General features: G+C 40.7%; 1 protein-coding gene across 5 annotated transcripts; it reads left to right on the top strand.

The window, feature by feature from the left end:
* The first annotated feature begins 7,525 nt into the window (after positions 1-7,525).
* PRXL2A (peroxiredoxin like 2A) lies at positions 7,526-20,590 on the top strand. 5 transcript variants are annotated; one of them, XM_040607125.1, is made up of 6 exons: positions 7,526-7,659; positions 13,824-14,003; positions 14,375-14,466; positions 18,611-18,751; positions 19,799-19,963; positions 20,099-20,590. In XM_040607125.1, the coding sequence occupies exons 2-6, from the start codon at positions 13,826-13,828 to the stop codon at positions 20,195-20,197; spliced, it is 675 nt and encodes a 224-aa protein (XP_040463059.1). In that variant the 5' UTR covers positions 7,526-7,659; positions 13,824-13,825; the 3' UTR covers positions 20,198-20,590. The 5 variants fall into 5 exon arrangements, with proteins under 5 accessions (XP_040463059.1, XP_040463060.1, XP_040463063.1 ...); XM_040607126.1 differs by having other exon boundaries at positions 7,528-7,663; XM_040607129.1 differs by lacking the exon at positions 7,526-7,659 and adding an exon at positions 7,797-7,919.
* The last annotated feature ends 5,888 nt before the right edge of the window (positions 20,591-26,478 follow it).

The following is a 26,478-nucleotide window of genomic DNA, read 5'->3' as shown; positions in this document are numbered from 1 at the left end:
TTCCCTTCTTCATCCTCTCTGCTTTTTTTTTGTCTTGTTTAGGAACTTTGGTTTTATTCGCTTTTGTGATTATGAAACGCTGTTTATATTTGAATTCTGACTGATGTGGAGACATTCTTCAAAAATCTTCCTTTAGCTGTGAGTTTTGAGGTGTAACTGAAGTCTTCAGTGAGAAAACTGGTTGATTTGTAAGCTGCATATATTTGGTTTTTTAATCATTATAAACAATTGTTTTTTACTTGGGGTAGCGGGAATTATCCTGCAGGCCATTCATTCTGGTAAGGTGCTCTACTTATACAGTGACAAGAAGTTGTTATTTAATATTTTACAAAATCTGGGAATAAAAACACAGGTCAAAAATACCAGAAGATAATTATAGGGTGCAGCACAAAATAATCATACGGCGGTTAAAGCAGATGATCAGATAAGACCTAACATATGGTCACAGTGACCACCACTTTATCTACAAGATAACCTGGGTAGTAGTATTAAGTATAATTCAGTATCAACATTCAGGAAGCTTGATTGCTGTGAAGTCTGTTTTATCTCCAGTGAGCTATGTCATTTGAAGTCATCACAGCATCATGGAATGGTTTGGGTTGGAAGGGACCTTAAAGATCATTAGTTCCAATTCCCCTGCCTTACCAGCTCCACTAGACCAGGTTGCCCAAAGCCCCATCCAACCTGGCACTTGCAACTTTTTCGTAAGTGCTTTGTAACTAGAGATTAGCTGGAGAACCACTGCAGCAATAGCAACATTATTTCTCAATTCTACATACTTTAGACTGGTTTTCTTTAGTTACAGCATGGAGATTCCGTCTAGCTTTGCTTCATGTTTAACAAAACAAGCATTTCTAATAAAAGCCTATGTTAGGCTTCCTTGTGTTAGTAGTTCCTCACATGCATACAGAGGAAATGCTGTCCTAGGAAGGATAAGCTGTCAGTCTGTGTTCATGTGTGCATGGTTTGCTACTGTTCTTTTGAAAGCGAAAGAGAACCCTAGAGTAACAGAAGGGGAGTTACCGATTCCTGCTTTCTGTGGGAGAATTTGGCTGTATGTACCCAATGAACTGGGAATTGGAGCTGGTTTTACATAGTTAACTTGGATCTCTTTTGTGGTTCTTGATAAGCTGAATAATTTGATAGCAATAGTTAGAAAAAATGGATTGGAGTAAGCCTGAATACTAACTTAATTCCAAGTGGAAATAAAATGTTCCTTACTGTACATTTCATCCAAAGTTTAGCCTGCAGTATTTGATGATAGTTTTCTTTGGCATTTCTTGCATTTAGAAATTGCTTCAATTCAGAACCCCTTCTGAGTCATCTTTAATATGCTTACCTAGGGCTTCCCCTGATTCAATAAAAACACGACTAATGGTTTCCATGTGAGCCTAATGGCTACAATTCAGAATTATTTCTGGGTTTCACTGCCTTCCCTATTTAGCATTTAGGGTATTGCTCATCTGGCTTGGTAGACCTTTAGTCATCTTTTTTTCACCTGTCTTCTCCCAGCTGAAGTGACTCTCATTCACATCCCATAAATCTTTTAGCCTATAATCTCTTAGTACAGGTGAAAACCTGTAATTTAATAAAGATCCCACAAAAGGATTTCACTAACTCTGTTCTCAGTGTTTTTTCAGCTTTAGCTAACCAGAGCCCCTACAGGTTGTCTGTTAATAGAATAGCTGGCATAAGCAGAAAAATACTTGCCAGATAATCTCAGGGTGCCAGCTTTGTTTCTGTGGCTGTTCTTGGACCGTCATGGTAAAACCACGGGAATGAGGCATGACAGATCATTTCCTGAAGAGTTGTGGGTTGAAATGCAGTTAGCCTTTCCACTCCCCCTTTTACCTGTCTAAGCAGCCTCCTTTCTCTCCCAAAAGTCTTGAGTTTTAAGCTGAAGCCGTAAGATACGTGATCGGTCACCAGTTTAAAAATGCTTTTCTGGTAATGCAACATAGCAAATGTTGACCTTAAAAGAATTTGATGTTGTCAGTGCCCTATTTCACACTACCCACTGTTCCATCCCACTGTTAACTGCTTATCACCCAAATACAATCTTAGTTAAATCAAGAGCTGGAAACAAAATCTGTTAAAATTATGCTGGTTTTTAACTTAATAAAATGGTGTATCCACAAAGTACTTGATTTTTACCCCCTACACAACCATTTTAGGTATGTACTACACTTGTTTGACAATTTATGCAGTGGCAAAAAATGACAGTGGATGTGAGAAAAATGGGTGTGGGGAAAAATGTTGGAACCATATGACGAAAAGAAGGCAATATGGGTGTGTGTGTGTGTTGTTTTTTCGTTTGTTGTTTTTTTTTTTAACTTGGAGAAGAGTTATATTCCTTAAACTAATTGCTAGCTTTGACAAGCTTTATCTGTTGAACAAAATATTCAGGCAAAATCTATATAATGTCTTTGTGAACTTCTAGTTCTGGCTCGGTGACTAAACTAGCATCACCAAAAAGAGTGACATGAAATGTAACTTGGTTCTGGGAAGACTCCTCGTGAATTAATTATGTATTCTGCTGGGAATGTTACAGGAAGCCCTTCACACTCCTATTAAAGGCACAGTAACACATATGTTTCAGGAAATGGAACTTGCAGAAGTGATGCTGTGGACTTGAAAGGTACCTTGCTTAGTAAAATGTCTTTCTCTTGCATTTATCTGCATGAGATATGCCTTTGTCAGTTTAAGTCATTAGAGTTCATTTCCAGATGTTTGGTGATTGTGCCTTTGGTGCTTTGTTACGTTGTTTTTCTTTCAGGTTGTTGTGACGACAGTTAGGAAGTACAAATTGTTCAGCACAACCCCTTAAAAATAAAGTTCACAAAGACTTAATTGGAAACCATACATCAAAAATAGGAAATACATAGATTGTGGCCCTTCCTAGGTTGATGTATTGTATAAATACAAGAATAAATGCTAAAAGAAAGAACAGATATGCAGTGTTGAAATTTGAATAGTAAAACATTTGTATTTTGCTCTAGCACAAGGAGATATCACAGGCAAATAGTTCAACATAGCAAGAGGATTAAGAGCTTACCTCTAAGGCTATGGTTGGAGTGTGGCTGTAGCTCTGCTTGATAAGAAATTTACTTGTGCCCAACCTTACCATCACCTTACCACCAGAAGTTGCAACTGAGGTTAGCTGGCATGTAGATTTGAGTCTGTAGCCAGGTTCTATCAACATTAGCAAATTGGCATCAACACTTCTAATAGCAGGGTTATTTTGTTTTTGTAACCTGAATGTTCTTTCAACAGATGAGATCATGGAATTTTTTTCTCAGATTTTAAATATTAAAAGCAGCTCATCTACTACTGGAGAAGCTCAAATGTGTTAGAGGAGGCCCAGTTTTCTTCCTTAGTGCTTGAACAAATAATTCTGAATAACAGCTAAATCAACCAGTAAATCAAGTTATTTTGAACTTTACAAAATTGGTCATCTCCAAGCTTTACACACTTACATAAAAAAATACACCTGTTTTTTTAGCTACATACAACCAACTTGACGGACTATAGAAACTAGCTGTCTTAAGGACAATGTAGGACACTATTTAGCTGTACTAGTGACACAAGCAGCCTTGTCCCTTACTGGTGAGTTCTATGGGTTGCAAGGTGTGTAACTACTATTGAAGTCTATAGTAAGGAATTAACAGGTCAGTTTTGCCCCAACAACTTGAAAGAGAAAAAGCTTAGGAACGTGTTGGGTGCCTGGATTTTAAGAACAACTGTGTAGTACTGGGTGGTTAACCAGAACCACTGCAGAATGACTGTTTTCCTCTGATGTCCTGATCTTGCAGAAGTGCTATCAATATGGGTATTTTGGGATGTTCAAGAGCCTGGTTTTGCTTATAGAGCCTGAAACTTGATTACTGTTCTTCTAGTGCTTGAATAGTCATTAAAAATAACTTTTTTTACTAGGCCTCGATGTCCTACCTAGCATAAGAAAAAAAAAAAATCAAATAGAATAACAATATAGCTAGCACTGCAGTAAACAGGACAAAGAAAAACTATAGGCCGCTGAGATTCAATTCTGCTTTAATTACACTTGCCTGACGTAAAGATATTAAAAGGCTGATGGACAGAGAGGACTAATGACCTCATCTACTCTTTCCAAAGGCTTTAGTTATCTATTGTATTGTTCTAAACGGTAGGTTTTTCTGTGATTCACTGTTTAGTAGGCTATTGCCAAGGGGGATTTGTTATAAGCATCTGTGTAGCAGTTAAAAAGACTTGCTAATTCTTTCTTCCTGTTCCTGTCCAGATGGCGGGTGTTGCACAAATCTCTTCTTGGTGTCCCACTGTGAACTGCTCATGTGGGTGAAACTGATTTCAAAAGACCTGTAGGTCCTTCGGTTTCTTCTGTGCCTACTGCACCCTGATCTACCTTAAGATAAATCTGAGATCCTGTGTCCAGACTGGCTGTGGACAGACTGGTGCTTTTATTTCCTGAGGATCAGGATGGGGTTGAAAACACTACCACATGCATCGTACAGCCTCCAGACAGGAGATTACTTTTGCCTGGTCTAGTTGAAATCTATGCCAGTTTGCATCTGTGTAGATATGCCTTTAGAAGCACATGGCTGAAAAGTTCAAGAGGTGTTTTTGTCTATCTGCACCCAGTCTTAGTGGCTCAATATTGAAAATCTCAGTTAGTCTGGAAACCCTTCTACAGACTCTACTACTGTAGGACCTGGATCCTGCCTTAGCCCACCACTGTCTGTTTCCTGGTTGCTTTTGAGATCTCGTGTTTCCTGATAGAAAAGACAGTTTGTTTAGTATAAGCCATTTGTCTAACAACGCCCTTGGTCTAAAGCTGATCTATGGAAGCATGATCTGACAAGAAATAGAAATAATTAACTTCTGAAGTAACACACAGCTTTGTCATTCTGTACATGAATTGAAAATTTCGTAATGCTAAATCATGTTTTAGCATAGATACTGATACAGTGCATGCTGGGTGACTTATGCACAGACATGCTCGGGAAATCTAATTAACTGATATACTAGCAGTTTACAGACTGATCCTCTTCAGTCAGTTTAACTGCTATAAAATTGAATTAGGAAAGCAGGTAGAGAATCAGTGTGCTTTTTAAGAACACTATTCAAAACCTGAGAACTAGAAAATAAAATGTTGGTGCCTGTTGCTTTGTGAAATGTTCTTTTCATGTGTGTTAGGGACTTTATTGTTCACTTTTTTTTTGTTAAGAGGAAACATAAGAGAATAACATCTGAATAGGTGTATGGAAAAACTGAACTACTATGGATCAATTACCATATGATTTTATCCAGTGGCAAAACCAGAAAACCAAAGAAGTGAAATTTCCATTTGACTTCCCTGCCAAAATCTCAATAACTTTCTGAAGCAGTAAAGGCAAGGGTAGTCTAATAAGGACAAAATAATTGTTGCTGCAACTCCAGTTATGCAACACAGTAGGTTTTCATGGAAAGCAGACTTTTCTGGAGATGTAGTCAAGAGAAGGTTAGATTCCAGTATTTTCATGACACCGTTTTCCTTTGAGTTCTGCATCTACTAGAAGTGCGCATGCATTCAAGGGATTTCACTGCTTTGTGAAGTAGGAAGATACTGATGCAATCCAGATGCATGGGCTCAGATTTTTCTGCATTTTTCATTTTTACAGTAGAGACAAATGAAGTCAGTAATTTTTGTGATTAACTGCTTATTGCTCTTGCCTGATACCTTGTAATGGACTCCTACCCAGAGCAAAGAATGTTGTTTTTTTTTAAAAAAAAGATGTTTTCATCTTGTCATAGGTTCATAGATGGTTCCCCCCCCGAATACTGGCTGCCTTTGCATCGTGAAGACCAGATGCCAGATAGTTAAGAGGTATAACTTCTTGCTTAAGAAAAAAATAATGGGCTTTTTGTTTTGTGTGCTTACCATGACAACAAAAATAATGGAGCTGCAATTCTACCATTGCCAAATGTTGACAGCTGAAGCCACAACCATTATAAAATTCAGAAGAGAAGAATGTTGACAGCCTGCAGAAATCAGGGTTTTAATTACATGATCATGGCTGAAAAAATTCATCAGTCAGTTTTTTGTTGTAGTGTTTTTCCAAAGATTGCTGTGTCACAGTGGCAAAGCTACGTATACGCTAACATTGACTGCATTTCAGAAATGGTGAGAAAGCCCCTTTAACCTATTATGTTTGGTATTGGCAGAGACCCTTCCCACACTGGTTAGAGAAAAAATACAGATATTAATTGGTTTCATATATTTCCGAGGAAGAAAAGGAGCCCCAAACCCTTCAGTCCTGCCAGATTCCCCAGCTCTTTCAGGTAGTCTGGTAATGCTGTTTCTGCCATGAAGTTTCCTTAGGTTATTTTTTAATTGCTGGCAAGTCTGCGTGACTTCAGTGCTTTTTAGAATCCATCTGATTTGTAAAAGCACATGTATAGATGAAAGCATAGCTACCACAATTTCGGGCAAGAAGACCCCAAATCTTTTCCCTGCAGCTGCCTGGGACTGTGCCATTCCGACGTGTACTAAGCCACATGATGCCACGGGGCTGTGTCTTGTAAAGCCGCCAGTCGGTGTGGCTTTCCAGCAGCGCAGGGCCACTGTGCCCTCCTGTAGGGGCAAGGCAATGTGCCCACCGAGCAGCCAGCCGCTGGGCTTGGGCTCAGAGGGCTCTGCCGGGGTGTCCAGGCAGGCTTCCAGGTGATGGTTTCTGAAGCATCCCACCACAAGTGGCATGTTGTCGCCTCCAGTTTGATCAGTGCTAGATCAGAATCCCAAGGCTGTTGTTGCTTCCAGTTAGAGAACTTGTTCTGTGGTGAGATTCCTCAAAAAAAAAAAAAACAAGGTATGTGCTGAAGATAAGCTGCAAATAAGAGGTAAACTGAGCAGGTCTAACCAGAGTGGCCAGTGACTCCCAATTAAGAGAGAGGTCAGAAAAGGCCATTTGGTCTAGAAAAGTTTGGGATATGCTGAAAACCAGTGGCTCTCAGTCATTTGGAATGTAGACTCTCTGGTACCATCAAAAAGATGGCATTCGTTGTCCTGAGCTGCTGTTGTTACTGGCCAGACTGTGCTGTCACTGCTACTACTGTTTTTGGTTTTCACTATTTTAAGTGCCAGGTTAAGTGGAGACCTCAGGAAACAGTCCCAAGGTAGTGAAGATGAGTCCCCTTGGGTTTCTGGCTGGAGCAGTGCCTAATGACCACAAGCAACTGAAGAGCGCATTCGTTACATGATGTTGTGACATGTTACTGGCTGGATTCTCTGAACAAGTATATTCTTGAATGCAATATATGTAAGCATTCTGAGTGCTCCATTAATCAGAGTACTGGAATGATAAGCTCACTACATTCTTAGACTTAAGTCATTAAGTTGGGGGGGTGGGGGGTGCCTTAAGTATATTTAAGTGCTGTCTCTTAGCATATATTTCGTTTCTTTCTTAGCGTTGCCAGAAGCTAAGAAAATCCCGAGTGGGGAAAAATAGGTCCCGGGAGGCAGTGAGAGGTTGCACCGCAGCCCGTCCTTGACGCCGGGGATAAGCCCCAGCGCCGCCGGGCCGAAGGGCACCCAGCGCCGCCGGGCCTGCGCGGGTGGCAGCGGGGCGGTGCCCGGCGCCGCATGTGGCCTGCGGGAGCGGCGGCGGCGCGGTGCGGGGTCGCAGTGTGAGTGAGTGCGGGCCGGCGGGGGGGAGGGGGGGTGCGGCGGGCGGCCTGTCCCCGCAGCGGCGCGGGGCTGCGCTGCCTCCTCGCCGCAGGCAGCGGCTGCCGAGGCGTGGGGGCCGGGGGCGGCAGCGCCGCGGGCCGCGCAGGGCAGGCGTGGGGCGCCACCCCTCCGCGCTGCAGGGCCGCGGTGGCTTGGGCAGCTCCGCGCCGGCCGAGCCCCGCAGCTTTCCCCGACCTCTGAAGCCTGCGGTCCTGATGAGGTCAGTCCTGGTGATGACTGAGTGTTTCGGTGCATCCCCGTTTGCCGTGTAACTTAACCTGGGTGTAAGCAGGGCAGCAGGCCCGGCGAAGAGGCTCCGTGCTCCGTTTCGGGCGTCATTCCTACCGCTGTGGTCCAGCCTCAGGTGCGATCGCTCCGCTCGGACTGAAGAAACGCCCTGACCGCGCCTTCGGGCTGCTTGAAGCACCAGCCTGGAGCGGCCTCAGCGCAGGGCGCATCTCCCCGGGCCGGCTGAGGGCCGCCAGGCGGTGGGGAAGGTTCCTGGCCGGGTGTACCAGCAGACTGGCCTTCCCGTGAGTTACAGCCTGGTTTATGCATAGAGCATCCCCTGCCCTGTGGGTTTGAGTTGAAATGTGTAGTGATCATCTTGGGTTTTTGCTTTTAGCGATGAATAATTGTGCTGTTGGGAATGGCAAGAGGAATGTTGGGAATGTGAGGAATGTGGAAGTTAAAATACAAGAGAGGCCTAAGGGTCCCAAAAGGTGGGAAAGTAGTTTAAGTTTGGATTTGCAGGAGTTATGGCTGGGTTGGAACGGGAGGGACCACTTGCTGCCCTGTATCACTTGGGTCCCTGTGTTTTTAGTGAGCACTGATTTGCACCATTAGTGGGTCTGTTGGCCTTCCCCTTCTTTCCCCATTGCTGCAGCCTGCAGCTGTCCTGCTCTGGGTCCCCAGCAGACCCCACAGTGAGTTTAGCCAGTATTATCTTCACGTAAGGACTTTTTGCAGTTCTGTGCTCAAGGTATTTCCTCCTGTCTCCATGGTATCTCCATTTTGTTGATCGAGCAGAGATGTGAATTTTCCCCTACATGGTATCTATCTGCCAGTTCCCTCTGAATACATTTGGAGAGCTGGAAGACTTCCAAAAGCGTTGGGCCATAGCTCTTTGCTCTCCCTTGCTCAAAAGAAAAGGGTTGTTGAGATGTTGGGTTTCTTTAAAAAAATCTCAGAATGGGGGAGATTATTTGGTCTAACAATTAACTTCCTTTCTAAGGAAGGAGTGTGGTTTGGGTGCTTGACACAGCAACTTTCCCTTCAGCTAAAGCCAAGAGCTGTTTTGTACTGGAGTAATGAAACATTTGCAGACTGGGAAGAAGTGTAAAAAGATGCCCGTTACTCTCAACACAAGGAATTTACAGGATCTTTACAATGGTGAAAAGACAAAAATCCCTTCACATTGTGAAAATTACGTTCATACCATCAGAAATGTTAAGAGGCTTCTTTGTGTGTTGATTTTTTGCATTTAAAGGACAGTTTAGGTTGGAAGGGACCTCTCAAGTTTCTTCGGTCAAATCCCCACTTAAAGCAGGGCTAATCTTGAAGATGGGTCAGGATGCTGTATTTTGTCATCCTTAATGGTATTTAAAAGCTCATGAAATCTTGATGAGCATGTTACCAGGTTATTGTGAATTGTAAATTTTCTTTATGGGACTAAATATATTTGTAATCATATGACTCATTTGGGGGAGAATGTCTCATAAAAAATAATCAGCTCAACTTGTTTGGGGTATGCAAGTTGTGACAAAGCTCTGAAAGATTTTTAAGCTTAATATGGAATGTCTTGGGGTAGTTGGCAGCAGAAGAGAAGGGAATAATAAGCAATGGTCAAAGCCATTTTAGACTAGGGTATATGTGTTGGTGCAATCTTGCTTGAGAAAGTACCCACTGAGTGTTTCCACTTTTGCTCCACTGTCGTCTTAGGAAAAGTATGTGAGGAAATCTGTGTGCTACCCTGAGTTTTACTGACAACTTGAAAACACAGGCTTTCCAGATTTTTGACACAGCTGCAATGGGTCATGTTTACACTGCTAAAATAAATGTTTAGGGATAGCTATCCCCTTCATGACAATTTTTTCTCCAGTTGTAGGTGGAAGGGAAATGAGACATCTAGAAAGCCATGTTTAAACTGGTCGTCTTGACACAAAGTGAAGACCATCAACTGGCACTTCAAAAAGGATTAAGACTAGGCTTGTTTAAATTCTGGGTAGCTGAGTACTAATAGACTATAAAATTACTCACTGTGATCTTGAACATCTCGTGTGGTCACCACAAAAACACACAAAAAGATGTTTTTCCTTTTTACTTTGGCCTCTGCTTTCTGTAAAGAGAAGTGCTGGTTCCCTGCTGGAGGTTTTAGCAGGGTTGAGAGCCTGCAGATGTGATAGTTCTAGAAAAAATGCAGTTCTTCAGCAAAGGGATGTTACCGCTAAAGCAAGTAACAGAGCATAGAAATGCTGGGTTAACTCACCAGTACAGCCTCTATATTGAAACTTTTTTCCAATATTGTGCAGGCTTTGTAATTGTTTCCAGGGTTGTTTGTATTGTAATGGCATGCAGTGTGCATGTGTGTGGGGATTAGAAATAGTATAAGCCGAAACATTGGGAAAATACTACTTGTGAAAAACGCAGACTTGAAGCACACAGTTTATCATGCAAATCTTAAGTTTAGTGCTGTGTTCCCAGCTTCAAAACAGCTTTGTGTAATTCCTGTTCCCTGTACCCACCCACCCCATAAAGAGGGTAACCATGTGTTCGCTTAAAAAAAAAAAAAAAAAAAAAAGTTAAATGATTAAGATACATTTAAAACAGTCTTGCTGTGGATTGGACAGCCGTTCTTTCGTAACTGTTGCAGGGTGACTGTGGCATGTATTGCTCAAAGTCGCTGAGAACTGGGTCTGGTCCACCAGGCTTAAGAGCTGGACTCCTGCCTGGTCCTGCCTGCCAGTGCAGTTTGTCTTCTCTCTTGCCAGCGCTCGCATTCAGGGGGAGCTGGTGGTGGCTGATGCTTGTGCAGGCTGCATGGGTTCTGGTGAGTGCCTGCATCTAAATGTTAAAGTCTTACGGGATGCCCTGTTGTATATTCTCCTCATGGATTATGGATTATGGGATGCTTTGTTGTATTTTCTTACTGTGCATTGCCATTTCATGTCTAAAAGTTCATAGAGTTGGATCGCAAGGTGGTAGCATTTGTGTTTTAAGGTGGGGTGGAGGATTGTGAAGTTTTTTGGAGCTTCAGATTTCCTTAATAAACGGCAGCTAAACAGAAACGAAACTGCTAGTTGCAAATGCTCAGCTGTTTTGCATTTCATCTCTTCACATGGGGTTCAGTGACATAGATATGTTGGGGCTCAGCCTGTCTTAGCAAATGTTTTAATAATCCTGGTGGCTCTTTCCCATGCATATTATTCAGAGTGGCTCACTATGGTGCTTGCTTAGAAGGGGAGGAATTTCAGTATCACCATGCAAAGCTGCTTCTTCCATTCCCTTATTTACTTAAATAGCAAAAGATTTTGCATATTTGAATAGGGGTTTGGGTTTTTTTTGTCACTGAGGGGACATCAAAGAGTCCCTCTGAACTAAAAAGGTGTGTTGACTATGCTTAATGATCTCTCTCTCAGCTACAACTGAGAGGAAGCTGGCTTTTAGCAATGATAATAATGCCAATAAAAAGCTATGGGGGATCCACTCATTAATCAGTTGCCACAGATTTCATAACATTTGTATATACAAATGACATGCACAAGGGATTAATACTTGGTTTTTACTCCCTTCTCTTTTTTTAATTAATTAATTACTTTTTAAAAAATAATTTAAAAAATTAAGAGAAAAAGAGTTCTTTACCAGACAAGATCCAAGTCCAAAGAATAGTTGAATAATCCAGCTCTGGGAGGCAGCAGGGCTGTAGCCTTTTGAGTATGCCACAGAGATTTTAAGTGTTAACACGAGGATATTGCTGCATTATGGCAATACATTTTGAACTACACTTTGATTATTCCTAAGGCTGGAGTCAGGATGACCTCTGATACGAGTGAAAGACAGATACCAAAAACTTGTCAGTACATTATGACTTTGATAAAATGTAGAAAAAGTAGATATGGTCAAGGAAAGTTTCCCTTGGTTGGAAATAAGTGAGGTGGGGTAGAATCTGTTCTTTTATCTGTGTTGTGTTTGTGTAGACTGGCCTTGTTTCCTGCTTGGGATCATGGCTTGCTCACATTTCTAGATACTGTGATATTGCCTTCCTTGGAGCCAAGTACACTGTTAAAAGAACAAAGCAATCTTTTTCTTTTTTTTCCCTTTTTCTTTTTTCAACCAAATGCTTTCTAGCTGTTTTTGCAGGTAAGCAGCTGGTTGTATTTGTTTGTCAGTAGTATTCTGGAGCTAGTTTTAAGGATGGAAAGGGATTTTCTCCCAGAAAATCCTAGGCACGAAAGCGAGGAGCTACTAGTTCTTGCTTTCTGAATTCTGGCAACAGCTAGCTGTGGGGATAAATACTAAGTGTGTCTCTGGTTTATTGCAGTCACAGTTCAAAATAGTAATATTTTCCTATATTTATGATAGAAAAAAGACCTCTCCCATACAAAAGTATATACAGACAGCAATATTTACCACAACAGTCTTGTCAGGGAATAGGGTTTTGCAGATGGCTCTGGAAAAAATTTGATTCTCTGTATTGTGTAATACTAAAATTGGGTGGCTGCAAATCTATAGCCCTTTGTAACACATAACTGCTGTGATGTAAGTGTACACTGACTTCTTATACTGCCAAAACTCCAATGACTCTTGTACCAGTTGTTGCTCAGAGCTGGATCTTGAATTTTGTCCATGAGACAGGGCTAAGTGTGCTTTCCTGCATCCTCTTAACTGGTACTGCCTCCCGGGAAGGTGGCTGGCAGATCTTTCCAGGCTTGTGAAACATGTGCAAGGGTCAGGATTGGGCTGTAGGGTGTTTGTGGATGGATGACAGTTAAACAAAACTGCCACCGAACCGGAGTCATTGGTAACAAGAAGTATGTTTGTACTTTAACACTTGGAAATGTGTATATAATGGCTTCCATTGCAATGTTATCAGTTCTAACTGATGGGTGTGAGTTTAAGTTGTTTGTTCCCGATGTCATATCTTCTTTAGCAAGAGTGGAAATGGGTTAGTATGTAGAAGGTGCTGTCCAAGGCATGTTTGTAATGTTGGATCACTGTGTCTAATAAAATGGTTGCAAGTCTACATATTTCTGTCTGCAGGCATGACTGATGGTCTCTGCTTTTTGGCTTGGCGCCTGTTTTGGTTCTAGTGGTGAACTGTAAGGAACAGGAAAGGTTACCAGTTATGGTGAACCAGATAAAAAGTTTTTTGTTGTTTGTTTTTTTTTAATTCTTCTGTGGTATAGTTGTAAACTGCACAAATATATATTGGAGAGAGGGAAACATTTAATTTACAAATGTTTCTTTTTGGAAAAAAAATGAACTAAAAAAATCTACCACTGTCATACTGTAATAATTTAAGTTACTGGCTATCATAAAGGTCATCATGTTAGATGCTCTTTATTACACATGTATACTTCAATCATCTTTCTCCTCATTGCAACTAAGCACTTTAATCATGAATGTTTTTGTGAGTCCAGTAGCTGGAAAAGGCAAGATTATCTTGTTAATAGTTTTGGTGTGGGTCAGGCACAGAACTGGAATGTAATCTAGATCTTCTAAAACCCAGTTGAGTACATTAATAAATCATAGATTTATTTAGGTTGGAAAAGACCCTTAAGATCATCAAGTCCAACCACCAAGTCCACCACAATATAACTGCAAAAGTTAATTTAAAAAAAAATTTCAAATTAAGATCACATAAAATAAAACTGCTATGTAACACTAGCAGTTTAGAGGTAATGTATCTTATGAAAACCTAACACTTAATGATGGTAAATGAAATAAGAAGCATGAAAATGATAACTGAACATTACTCCCTCCAATACATCCACATATACAGATTGTCTACAGTCAAACCAAAAATATCTGTGTGAGGTTTTAGTTGGTTTTTTTAATCCAGTTCCTCTTTGTCTGGGATCATTGATGTCCAGTTTAAGAACTGCTTGTTTCTTTCTCTTTCCAGAAATGTCCTTCCTGCCTGACTTTGGGATCTTCACCATGGGCATGTGGTCTGTTGGTCTTGGAGCCATCGGTGCAGCTGTGACAGGGATTGTCCTTGCTAATACTGACTTGTTTTTGTCCAAGCCAGAAAAGGCTACACTGGAGTTTTTGGAGGAGATAGAGCTAAAAACTTTGGGGTCAGGTAAGATTATGGATGTTTTAGCCGACATTCTTCAGTAACTGGGCTTTTATAAGAATGTTTGTAAGGCCAGGGTTGGAAGAGTTTTTCTTAGTCTTTCCTAGTTATAACTCTTAGTTGGGTGTCTTGATAGCCAATAATTCTGATGAAGGAAAAGCAATCAAAAGCTGTTATTTCTGGATGAAACATGACACACTTTTAAAAATCAGCAAAGTAATAATACCCTGTTATGCATATAGAATTTTTCTCTTTTATATAGAACTGTATTTGAATGTGGAAATTTTTGTGGTGTTTTATGTTGCTCCTTAAAGCTTTAATCATTATAAACAAGAATGGCTGAAGTTTTTGTTGATGCTTTTTTCCTGCATAAACAGAACAAAGAACATTCAAAGCAGGAGAACTATGGAAGAAGAATGGTGCAGTGATCATGGCTGTGCGAAGACCTGGATGATTTTTGTGCAGAGAGGTACTTGCTGGGCTTGGGGATTAATTAGGGAGAGCTGAGCTCTACTTGCACAGATTCCCTTTAAGTAAAGGGAGGTGGTGAGTAGGGTGGTCATCAAATACATCTGAGATATCTGAAAGGTCTTGTTTCCTAGCCCAAACTTGTCACCAGCTAACAGCATACTTAGTTCTCTTTGGTGGTTTGTATAGTCTAGGTTCTGAGCATTTTCCTTCTGAAGGTAGTGGTTATGTGATTTTTACATCTGCCGGGGACCTAGGCCATGGTAATTAGAAAGGGAGATTATACAAAATCCGATTGGTAATGAGTCTTATGAGCTAGTTGTGTTCCACATGTCCAAAATAAATCTCTGTAAGCCAGGTAGTTTCTGGTCAAAAGCAGCCCCAGACTGGACTGGCAGAAAGCCATCAGGTAAAGCTCATCAGAAAAAAAAAAAAAAAGCAAACAACAAAACCCCAAGGAAAACAAGTGGATAAAGAGGAGTCCCTTGCTGTTCTGAATGCTGAATGTGAGGCAGGAAAGTAAGGAGTCTGAAGACAAGGGGTTACTGTTCCATAACAAGGTGGGTTGGGACACGAAGCTGGCATTAGGCTCCTTGTGTGGAGGCACAAGGAGACACTTAAAATATAATCTGAACATACCATGTGCCTAAGAACAGCCATAACTTGCACCTTGGACATTATTTTTCTCATAGCTATGGGGAAAAATAGCTATTATGTTGTTACTCACCGCTCTGTAACATGGAGTAATTAATATTGCAACCACTTAATTAAGGAATCCGCTCCCATCAGTAGTAACTGCTTAAGTATGTGTAGCATTCATGGAAGGTTAAAGATTAAAGTACTTTGCTTTCTGAACAGGTGTAGCGTAGGCAGGAGGAGAACGCGCTAAATGCCTGACTGTGGCTTTTGCATACAGACAGGGATTCATTAATTATTTATATATATTTTTTTAATGCTAACCACCTAAATAGAAATAAAGCACAAAATTCAAACAATTGTTGTTTTTCTTATTCCAGAAAAAAATGAGGTGAGAGAAATTTAATTTTCTAATTCTTGGTTTTGGTTCAAAACTTTAAAAACAGCAAAAAACAACAAAAAAAATCCAAACAAAAAAAAAAAATGCCAAAACAGAGGCAGTTACAGCATTGATCAGCTAATTAGGGCAAAGACTAATTTTGTATTTTAACTGTGAAAGTGTTTGAAAAAGCTTTTAAATTGTCTAAAGTAAACTTATTGTTGATTGTTGTATATTCAAAGCATTTTTGTGAGTTGACTCCTGCTTTTCTCCTAGGAACAGTTCAGTTGCATTTTATTTTTTTTTTGGTCTGTTAATTTTTCTCTATAGTGTGACAGCAGCTTATTTCCCCACTGTCACTGACTTTGAGCTGGTAGAATGGTTGAGTACGGGTGACTTGCCATACCTGTTAACCTGCAGGCGGTAGGTTTTTATTTTTTTGCAAGAGACAAAATATACTGTTTTCCTGCCATCTTACACCTTGGAAAAGATATTGAACTTTGTCCTTTTTGACAGCACCATGAAGGAATATGTACTTCCCTGGACACAGTGGTGGCATAGAAAAGAGGCTATTTTAACTTATAGATCACCGGCCTGGTACCAGTGGGAGGACTTGCTTCCATTATCTACTATAAAGGATCTCACAAATGCTACTGGAATGATGCCCTTGGATCCTTGAGAATTGAGGCCTGTAGATTTAAGAAATACGGTGTCTTTTATCTTTATCATCTACATCCTAAATTGTCAGATTCCTTTTTTGTTATTTAAGATACTTTAACAGGACTGCACTTGTACATCTCATAGTCTGGAGCCAGCTGTGGAGCGATCCAGTACTCCAGTCATTGTGAAAGTGCCATGGGCTTGCTAAATATTGTAGGTATCAACTCAAGCAGTCTGAAGTAGCAGAAGAGCCACAGTTGAACTGTCTGAGCGACAAAGTGAAATGGGAATTGTTCTTTTGGGTTGTCCCTGCTTGGGGGAGAGAGAAAGTACTCTGCTAGGGTGTGCTTGTCTGCTTTTTACAAAAAGAAGGGAACAGTTGCACAGACTAAATGAAATGGTCACAGCCCCATGATAAGGCTGCACAGCTTTTCTGTGATACAGTTTGCCCACAAAAAAAAAAAAAAAAAAAAAGACTTTGTCTTATTATATCAATTTTAAATAGCAGTAGAGAAAAACAAACCAGGTCTAGTCCTAAGATGCTGCTTGGAGTCTAATCTCTTGAGAATTTTAAAACTTAACTATGCTTTTACATCATTCTTGCTCTCTCCCCTCCCAAAAGCCAAGCAAGAAGACCTAAAATAAACCCCACCAAACTGCTGAAGTGCCTTTCTCCAAAAGGTTAAACAAGGTTTGATGGTATTGCTCACTGTCTAGAGACTGTGGCTTTACAGGGCACCCCATTGGAACATCGGTTCTCAAACATGTTAGGCTCCAATACAGATCTTTTTTGTTTTGTTTGTTATGAGAGTTTTGAACTGTATAAAAAATGCCAGGTAAAATTGTTATTAACCTCCCTTTTAGGAAGATCATAAGGCATTTTGTTGAGGGGAAAACAGAAAATAAATAATTACCAGTTTTTTAAGAAAAGAGAGGAAAGATCCAACAAGCATAAGCTATGATCCTTAAACTCTAACCACTCACTACTCAGTGTTTGGTTGTGATGCTGATGCATCCTTCTTAATTTCTTCTGAAAAAGAGTAGTGGACTGGAAAGCTGCCCTTACCCTTTCACCTACTGATGTCTTTCTCTAATATCTTTTCTCTTGTTTGTTCACCCCTATCTGTCTCCTGCTTGATACTCGCTAAATTCTAATGTCCTTCAAGCCTTTGAGTTAAGGCTTTTTGGTTAGGTGGCTAAGGGACGGTCCTGTAAACTGTGTCTACTTTTCAAAGCATGGAGTTTTTTGTGGGAGTTTTGTCAAGTAAAAATGGCCTTTCTCCACTGGAGATGAGAAGAAACATAGTTTCAATGCGTACTCTAATCTGTTGGAAACCTCAGAGGTCTTTGCGCAAATTTTGGGAGCAGGAGTTCCTTCAGCAGAACAAAAAAACCCAGCAGATGAGCAGTGACACCTTATACTTCCCTTATTCACCAGAAAAAGCAGTAGTGCTTTTTTTAAGTTTCTTAAGGCAACAAGCTGCAGAAGGGTCTGCCCAGTCTTATGGGCAGCAGCTGAGGGAGCTGGGGGGGCTCAGCCTGGAGAGGAGGGGGCTCGGGGGGGCCCTTATCGCTCCCTGCAGCTGCCTGACAGGGGCTGTAGGCAGGGGGGGTCGGGCTCTGCTCCCAGGGAACAAGGGACAGGACAGGAGGGAACGGCCTCAGGTGGCACCAGGGGAGGGTTAGATTGGGTGTGAGGGGACATGTCTTCACCGAAAGGGTGGTCAGGCACTGGAACGGGCTGCCCGGGGAGGTGGTGGAGTCGCTCTCCCTGGAGGTGTTTAAAAGCTGTGTAGATGTGGCACTTGAGGACGTGGCTTGGTGCTGGGCTTGGCAGTGCTGGGTTAATGGTTGAACTCGATGATCTTAAAGGTCTTTTCCAACCTAAATGATTCTATGATTCTAGAATACTGAAGGTGTGTGAAGAAATTCCCTGATTATTTTTGCTGGGGGATCTAGGTAGGAGAGTACATCTTCACTCCATTACTTGTTCTAGACTTGTATAGCCTGCTCTTGCACAGAGCCCTCTAAATATTTTGCAAAAAGGCTGATAAGGTGTATTTCTACTTGGAAAAAAATTAGAAATTCTGGCCTTGGAAGAAAGTTAAGCGAAGTGCAGGCAGTATCTTTTTACTGTTCTGTAAACACTTCAAAAGATAGTTGTAGCCCTAGCTACAGGCAAGGTGTATCTGCAGCTTTGAGTTAAAAATACGTTTTCTTCAGGATTTTAATATCTTATCCAGTAAACTGAAAAAAATCTCCCTCCGTGCTTAATGAAAAAAATTTTAGTAAATTTAATGAAGACCTGCCCAAGAGTAGAACTAGCTTAAATGTCTGATTTACAGGTCTGTTTCTGCTTTGTGCCTCAAGCTAGAATTTACGTGTGTTTCTGATGCTTTTGAGGTTCAAGGTGAAGCTTTCCAACATCCGTTTACTGCCTGACATGTTTGGGTCTTTTTTACTTTCTTAGGAGGCTTCTGAGCTCTCCTCTCTGCAACCTCAGCTGTCCAAGCTGGGTGTCCCTCTCTATGCTGTTGTGAAAGAGAAGATAGGGACTGAAGTGGAGGATTTCCAGCATTATTTCAGAGGAGAAATCTTTCTGGATGAAAAGGTATAGTGAAGTCAGTGTTCTCCTTTTGTTTAAAAACAAGCTGTTGAATGTCCTCTTTGAAGACCTTGTATAAATAATATAGATAGAATGTGCTCTCAATGAAAAAGGATTTAGTAGCATTGTAGTTTAAGAAGTTAATTAGCTTTGCTTGTCTATATATATATATCCTGCTCAGCTTACAAACTGTTCTGTAGCTGTGCACTGATAACATGCTGTTGCAGCATTATTCCTCCGCTCCCCTTTAACAGGTAAACAATATGGCCTATTAATATTTATTCTTTCTTCCAGTGGCTGTGTGACTTGCTGGTGTTTATGGTGTATGAATCAAGGTGTGAAGCTGACAGAAATAATTAATTCATGATGTACAGGCCAAATTGCAGTGATGTGGCTTGTCCCAGTGCACTGGCACATGCTGTATTGCCCATCTCAGGTCCTAGAAAACCACAGCCCTGCTTACTCCTTAACCCAGAAGATGCATTTAGAAATCATTTGGCTTCTGAAGGAAAAAGAATACATAGTTCTCAAAATCAACTAGAAAGATACCTTTACTTTTCCTCCTCACTCTGCCTGTGTGAAAGAATCATTGTGATATAAAAAAAAAAACCAAACACAAAATCCCATAAAAAACAAACACACACAAAACCAAAAACAGATGGCTGATAAAGTTTCAAGGACTTGGCACCACTGTTATCTCTTTACCAGCATTTTTATTGCCATACTTCAAAAACAAGAAAAAATATGTTTAGCGCAAAGAACCCTTGTTGTCAGCAGTAGGCATGTGGATGTACATGGGGCTTAAATAAATGTGGATTAGCTTAAAATCCACATGAATGGTGGCAGTACCACTAGCTGGCTGTGTGGAGGTAAATGGTCAGGTGTTGCGTTAAAGAGGTTAGTTCAGGTGCAATTTCTTTTTAGATATGCTTGGTTAGCTTTTGTGTGTTGCAGCCTTTCTTGGATACCGGATCAGCTGGTTTCCTGAATTTCATTTGGTAGGAAAAGTCTTTTTAACTTTGTTTGCTGAGATGAGTTTCTGTTTCCCTGCAGAAAGGCTTCTATGGTCCACGCAGACGAAAAATGATGATGTCAGGATTCTTCCGCTTTGGAGTCTGGCAAAATTTCTTCCGTGCTTGGAGAAGTGGATATAGTGGTAACCTAGAAGGGGAAGGATTCACCCTGGGAGGAGTATATGTGATTGGGGCAGGAAGACAGGTACTGCAGGCCGTCTAGGAGGCTTTTATGCCTCCTGTGAGACCAAGTTTCTTTTCTGGAATTGTTCAGGTGCTGGTCAGTTGTTCTCCCATGGGGATACTAGTGTATGAATTTCTCTCTTGTGTCTTCAACTAGGGTGTTTTACTGGAGCATCGTGAGAAAGAATTTGGAGACAAAGTCAGCCTTCCATCTGTCCTTGAAGCTGCTGAGAAGATAAACCCACAAGCTTCATAAGTGGAAAATTAGTTGCACATGTTTCTGATCACAGCTTGAAATGTAGAGTGCATCCGTTTCTTGAACATGCAGTTTAATTGCTTCTTAACTAGTGATCAGCGCACAGGAAAGATTCTCTAATCTCTAATCAAATTATGAAAATCCTCCTGGATCTTTTTTTGTTTTTTTGTTTTGTTGTTTTGCAGCCTTTCAGGTGGTCAGGATTTCAACTGCTCTTTTGTGTCTGACTGTATTAATGAAAGGCTGGGTCTAAAATTTGACCTAGCCTAGATGTTTTCAGTCAGAGACAGTCGGTTGAAAACTTGTCTACCTAGGGGAGCAAAATCTGCTAAGGCTGGAGTAATGCAGTACCAGCTGAGGTTGAAGGATAATAAAACTTCTATGTAAATGAAACGCTATTGCCTTTTGTTTTTTCATTAATGTGTAGACACATCTGTGTTTCTAGAAGACTAAATCTTGTCACTCCTCTAGATTATTCTGAGATTCTGCATTCAAGACATGCCACCCAGTAAGTTTCTTGGTAGTTAACTGCTGGCTCTAGTTCTTCCAGGTCTTTGTGTGATTCCTTGCAAGAAAGGGTGAAGACATCTAGTGTTCATTTCAGAAGATAACTGTGATGAGGGCAAGTTCCTTCTTGTGTTTAAGATTCTAAGAAAAAGGAACAATATCACAGAGCAGTCTGGGTAGAGTTTCCATCCTGGCTTGAGTCTGCAGTAGAAATGTAGGTAGTGTTGCACAATATGATCCATGAGAGCCAGTACGATGCATAGCCAAATATGTGTACCTAGACTGAAGTATGAACAGGACAATGTGAATTTTCGAAATACGCTGATGTTTCAAAGTCTGAACAAATCTTTAACATTCCACTTAAAAAGGATTATCAAGTGTTGCGTATCCTTTGTTAGCTGGTGTATGTAAAAGGCTAGGTAATTGGAAAAATATGCAGGCTAGAACGTATTAAGCTAGCAGAAGAATTAAAGGGAAGGATTTTTTTGTTCTAGCAGCAGGTCAGTCCAAACAGCTGTTGTGATTTCTTCTGAGTGTAAAATTAATGAAACCTTCATGTATCTGAGGGCAGGGATACTTTGCACCTCTGAAACATTGGTAATATGGCTATTTTTGTTCTGTGTGCCAGTGCCTATCTGCCTCTATTACTGAGCTGGGTGCAAAAAAATGGTCAAACATGACACTGACTCCATGAAACCTACAATGTCAGAAGCTCTAAAACTTCACAAACATTGGGGCTTGGCTTTGTTCTGTGTTAAATCAGTTACGTAGGCTTTAAAACTGCATCATTATGGATGAAATCCTGACCTCTCTTTTTTTTTTTTTTTTTTTTTTTTTTTTATAATATTTGTGTCCAGGCAGAACTATTGTTAACTAAAAGTATATGCTCTTCAGAGTCTGTTCTTCACAGTTCCCTGAAACACCCCTAGCAGTGAGAATTTTGAGTAATTCGTATGTTCATGAAAATATTTTGTTTAAAAACTAAATGGAAATTGGGCTCAATGCATGCAGCTGTCAGCAGAAATTTGTGGTTTGACTGTTTTGGAGGATGGGGGAAAGAACAGGAGTTTGGAGAGTAGAGCAGCAGAGTCTAGAACATATTAACTACATGATACGGACTTCATAAAGGCTCTTCTAGGAGTCATGGACAGGTGCAAGGCACCATGTATTGTCTCTGTCCATGTTCTGAGCTGCCCAGGTAAGTATGTCTGTAAGATGGTGTCAAAAAGCTGTTGGGTGTTCAAAGACATGAAATGACTTGACTGGAGGTGGGCTCCTCTGAGAGTTTGCTCCGTGAAATAAAGGAATTGTGCCTGAAGGCTTTTTGTCCCAGGTTTTACCAGTGAAAGTAAGTACGTGTATCATGAGTTCTTGCCTGACACGAGGCACCTAAAGCTCTGTGCAAATATGCAGTTTGAAGCATTGTGTAAGTGTCCCTTCGTCAGCAGGTTTGGAGGGCATGTGGTAGGAAACACAAAAGATGCTAAAAGAAATGGGTGTGATGTGAGCTACTGTTTCTTACAGTTGCAAGATGCTACTAATAACAAAGATCTTTCTCACAATAGGAGGAGAAATCTGGATCATGGCTCCTATAGAGTTTTGCATTTTCTTCCCAGTGGAAATTGGTAGAGCTTTGCTATTTGTAGAAAACATCTTGCACAGACGCAGGCAAAGAAGGTACTGATCTTAGACCTGGCTCTCAGGCCTTGTTCCAAGGGCTGCTTATACACTGCACATAAACATTTAAGTACAAAAGGCATAAACAGTCCTTGGAGAATGGGCTGAATGGAGAATGAATCTATCTGGGAAGCCAGATAGATTCCAAGGAATTTAACATAAAGTGCCTTTAGAACCTGCCAAATCTGGGGAGCATCTACTTAAAATGCTGTGTACATGCAATTGAATTCCACCCACTTTGGTAGAGCTGGCTGCCAGTTCTTTCAATCAGACTACAGGAAGTCCTAAACGATGACGTGGATGCCCTGGTGTTGTGGCTCTGCTGTTAGCCCACCCAAAGGGGCTGTGTTTTGTTATTTTTGGAAACAAGCAGCAAGCCATTGTGTCCAGCATTTGGCATGTTTAGCTAAAACATGATAGCTGTTAAATATACAAATCCCTAATGCTACAACATGATGAAATATTCCTTTAGCATAGAAATATTTTAGAAAGACCTGTGAAGTCCTTTTGAAGGACATATATATATATATTTATGTATATAAAGCGCCTACCACAATGAGAAACTTTCTTTGGAAGGTATTTATTAAAATACGGAGATTAAGGTTTTCAGCTCTGTGAGCTTCAGCAAAGGCTGATGTATGGTAACCATGTCAGATCTAGGTCTGGGAGAGTGTATTTTCCTGCTGTTAACACTGATAGTTCCCATAAACAGCTAGTGGGACAGTGTACTTCTTGATTTGAAAATTATGTAAGCTTATCCACATTTCAAAGTTTTCCAACCTTGTCTTTCAGAGATAAGTCAAAATTTGGAGTTAACAAATGGTCCAAATGGCATTTGAAAATGTTCTGAGGAATTGTTATTGATAAATCTGATAATTTTTTTTAGCCAACCTTGGGATTATTTGGAGCTGACTCATCTTTCGGAACTCTACATTGACAAAATACAAATGGAGAGGATAGAAGGTACCCAAGTGACTAGGAGCTTGGAACAGTTAACAGGAACTGGAAATGGGCAGTGTCAAATAAAAATGACAGCAAAATAGCAAAGGATTAACAAATTCTAAGTGAATTTTCAGTGCTGGAGATGGCAAGGTCTGACTGGTTGTAAAGCTTTTCTTCAGATGAGGAATGTTCATTGAACAAAACTGTCATAGTTGTTGATTTTTTAGTACCAACAGCTACCTCTGCTGGCCCAGTTCATGATATGCATTTAATGTTTTAATTCGTTTTTTTTTTCCCTTACAAAGCACAACGTGCACAAAGTCTAAATCACTTCTCAGTGCATCAACTATCACATCACAGTTCAACACTCAGCTAGTTAGTGGAAACTCTAATAATTGAAAGTTTATTTAGGCTAGGCTTGAGAAACAAAACTCCCCCGTAGCAATTTCTCTTCAATCAAATTTCCCTTCTTTGTTTGTCCTGTTTCCCCATACAAAAAGAGGGTTAATAAATAGGTTTGGGTTTTTTTTTTTTTTTTTTTTTTTTTTTTTTTTTTTTTTAAGAAGGAAAATGCTGTGAAGTTAATGGGGTAGGTGTAATATAGGAAGGTTCTTTTTTACTGGAACTTTTAAAAATACCAATTACATTTTCTACTTGCGGTGTCCTTTTAAAGCCATTAGAAGGATGGCTTGCCTTGGGGATGTTTTCTATTTATTTCCTGTTCCCCATTTTTGTTTCCCCGTGTGGGTTATCCATACCCACGGCTGTCAAACTGCCTGCAGTTGGTGCCATTTACGAATATCCACAAAGAAGGGAATGACAAGGGATCCCTGCTATGTTCTGATGCGTTTCCTGCCGTGCATTGTGGTGGAAAGAATGAGCGAATTTCTTTCTTTCTCTGAACCGCTGGATGTCACTGCTACCCCAGCCAAAATGAAGGTCAGCCGTAAACCCGTGGTTTTTTTGTGCAGTAAGATTTGCATAATAAAGATGCCAGGAGGAGACCACTATAGATTCCGATGAGGCTAGAAGAAAGCTGTTAGAAAATACATCTGCTCCTGCGATCTTTTTACTTGTACGGACATTTTCTCTGTAAAAGAAGCAACTTGAAGTTTCTGATACAGTCTGTGGTATATAGATATTTCTAAATGAGTGTGGAGGGAATAAATTATTAACAGACTCACTGTACAGTGAGTCTTATGTTTTAGTAACATTAATTTTAAATACTGCCAGCGTGTGAGTGGCTTGCTTTGTCCCACAAAGCTCCGTCAAAGCCTCGATGTAGGGGAGCTGGAGCAGCGAGGTGCAATAGCCACCTGATAGCGGCAGAGGGAGCTTGGGAGACGGAGTAAACCTTGTGGCGACATGATGAATGAAGTTAAATCATTGATTCAGTTTAATCCACTCTAATTTTACTTGATACCTGAGTAGTTCCATCCTAATTTATTCTTCTTGTAATTTATCTCGAAAATGTTAAAAAGGTTTTCCCTGAAATATTTCTACTTTCTCTTTTAGGTCCAGGTACTGTTTTCTTTGTCTTTGAAGTTGTTTAAAGCCTCACAGTAGCTTCTGTGGGCTTTTTTTCCCTGCGCACCTTCTTCTCTCTTAACCTCATAATTATCGAAACCACATGATAATTCCAACTTTAACTCTGATTTCCAGAAACCTCCCTGCATAAATAGAAATTTCTTCCACTAAAAAGTTTTATTTGATGATAATAATGATGCTGAGCAGATACAGTGGAATTGGTGAATAGGTAATGCCATTTTCTACCAGCTAGTCCTCATAATGAGTCATTCATATTTCAGGAAATGTGTTGTAGTGGTCAGAGGAAAAAGCATTGACAAACCATACATTAACATTGGCCTGCATGAGTTCACTAAAAAATCAGATTTTCCATTTTCATTCCTGCAGTATTATTATACCCTTTTACTGCCAAAGTTACTATTTTTTAAAAGTCTTCCAATTTGCCCTAGCACTTAGTTAACGTTTTTGTGATGGATGACATTTTTACCCTAATTGTCTCGGCAACGCTGCGAAGCACACAGAACAGAGATAATGTCAAAGGCAAATAAATGGGACATAGAGCGGTTGTTCGAACTATCTCCATGCTAGCAGCACAGTCAATTTAACTACTCTGCGGACTGCTAACACAAACCATTTTACAAGACTATTTTAAGCTGCCAGAGAACCTTATTTTACTGCCAAACGCCCTTCCTAATTCCACAGTCCTTGCATCCTAAAGCTGTTGAATTTCCCTGAAATTTCCCCATTTTCCCTGCTGAATCTTAACACTTACTATTGCATCCTCCATCTTCCTACCTCTTACAGAAGCAGCACACTGAAGCTTTCTGCCTTGGCTCTGGACTTTCTGGAGATGTGACTCTGTAAGATGACTTAAGTACTTCTGAGATGGAAAAAGGATCTGTTCTAGTTCTTTTAACCACCTGGGCATCCAGTGACCTTTTCTAGCTCCCCTTACTCACTTTGTTCCTCCCTAAAGTTCAGGTGATTCTTCTAGCATCTTCTTTCAGCTTTACCAGTCAATTCCATTTTACTTTGGTTTCTAAGAAGCCTCGAGCAAGCTGGGGGAGGTCTACAACACACACACATTTTTTTGTTTCTCTCCACATTTCTTTGAACAACTGCTGTAGGAGATGAGGAGGAATCTTGATAATGCAGCCGGTGGGTGGGTGACACACTGGTGTCTATCTGCTTTCTCTGACTTCAGATTGGTGTGGGTGAGGGGAACTGTGTGTTTGCAACATAGTAATTCTAGCATAGTTTTGGTTGTCAGCCTTGACCTAGCGAAAAATTACCACACAAGAGAAGCACTAAGCCACCCCCGTTTAATTGCTCAGCAGTTCCTTTCCACTTTTAGCTGAGCACCAGGTGGGGTGGCTGCTGCCTTTGCAATTCTTGAGCTCAGGGGAACAAGGAAGTCCTCAAAGTCCAACGCCTGGAGCAGGTGAAGAAAGCGCAGAGAATATGAGGCGGCCTGTACCAAACACCTCTGGTGCTGAACTGCCTTCACCTTGCCTGCCCGCGCACAAGTGTATATTCACAATCAGGTGCTGAAGTAAAGAGTTTTGCTCTACATTTGACAAAGAGAACAAAAGCAACAGAAGTGCTTCCCTGTGCCAGGAGGTTGCAAT

Source organism: Falco naumanni, chromosome 9, assembly GCF_017639655.2.
Source record: "Falco naumanni isolate bFalNau1 chromosome 9, bFalNau1.pat, whole genome shotgun sequence".
In the NCBI taxonomy this organism is placed as follows: Eukaryota; Metazoa; Chordata; class Aves; order Falconiformes; family Falconidae; genus Falco; species Falco naumanni.
This window is presented reverse-complemented; position numbering and strand designations above follow the sequence as displayed.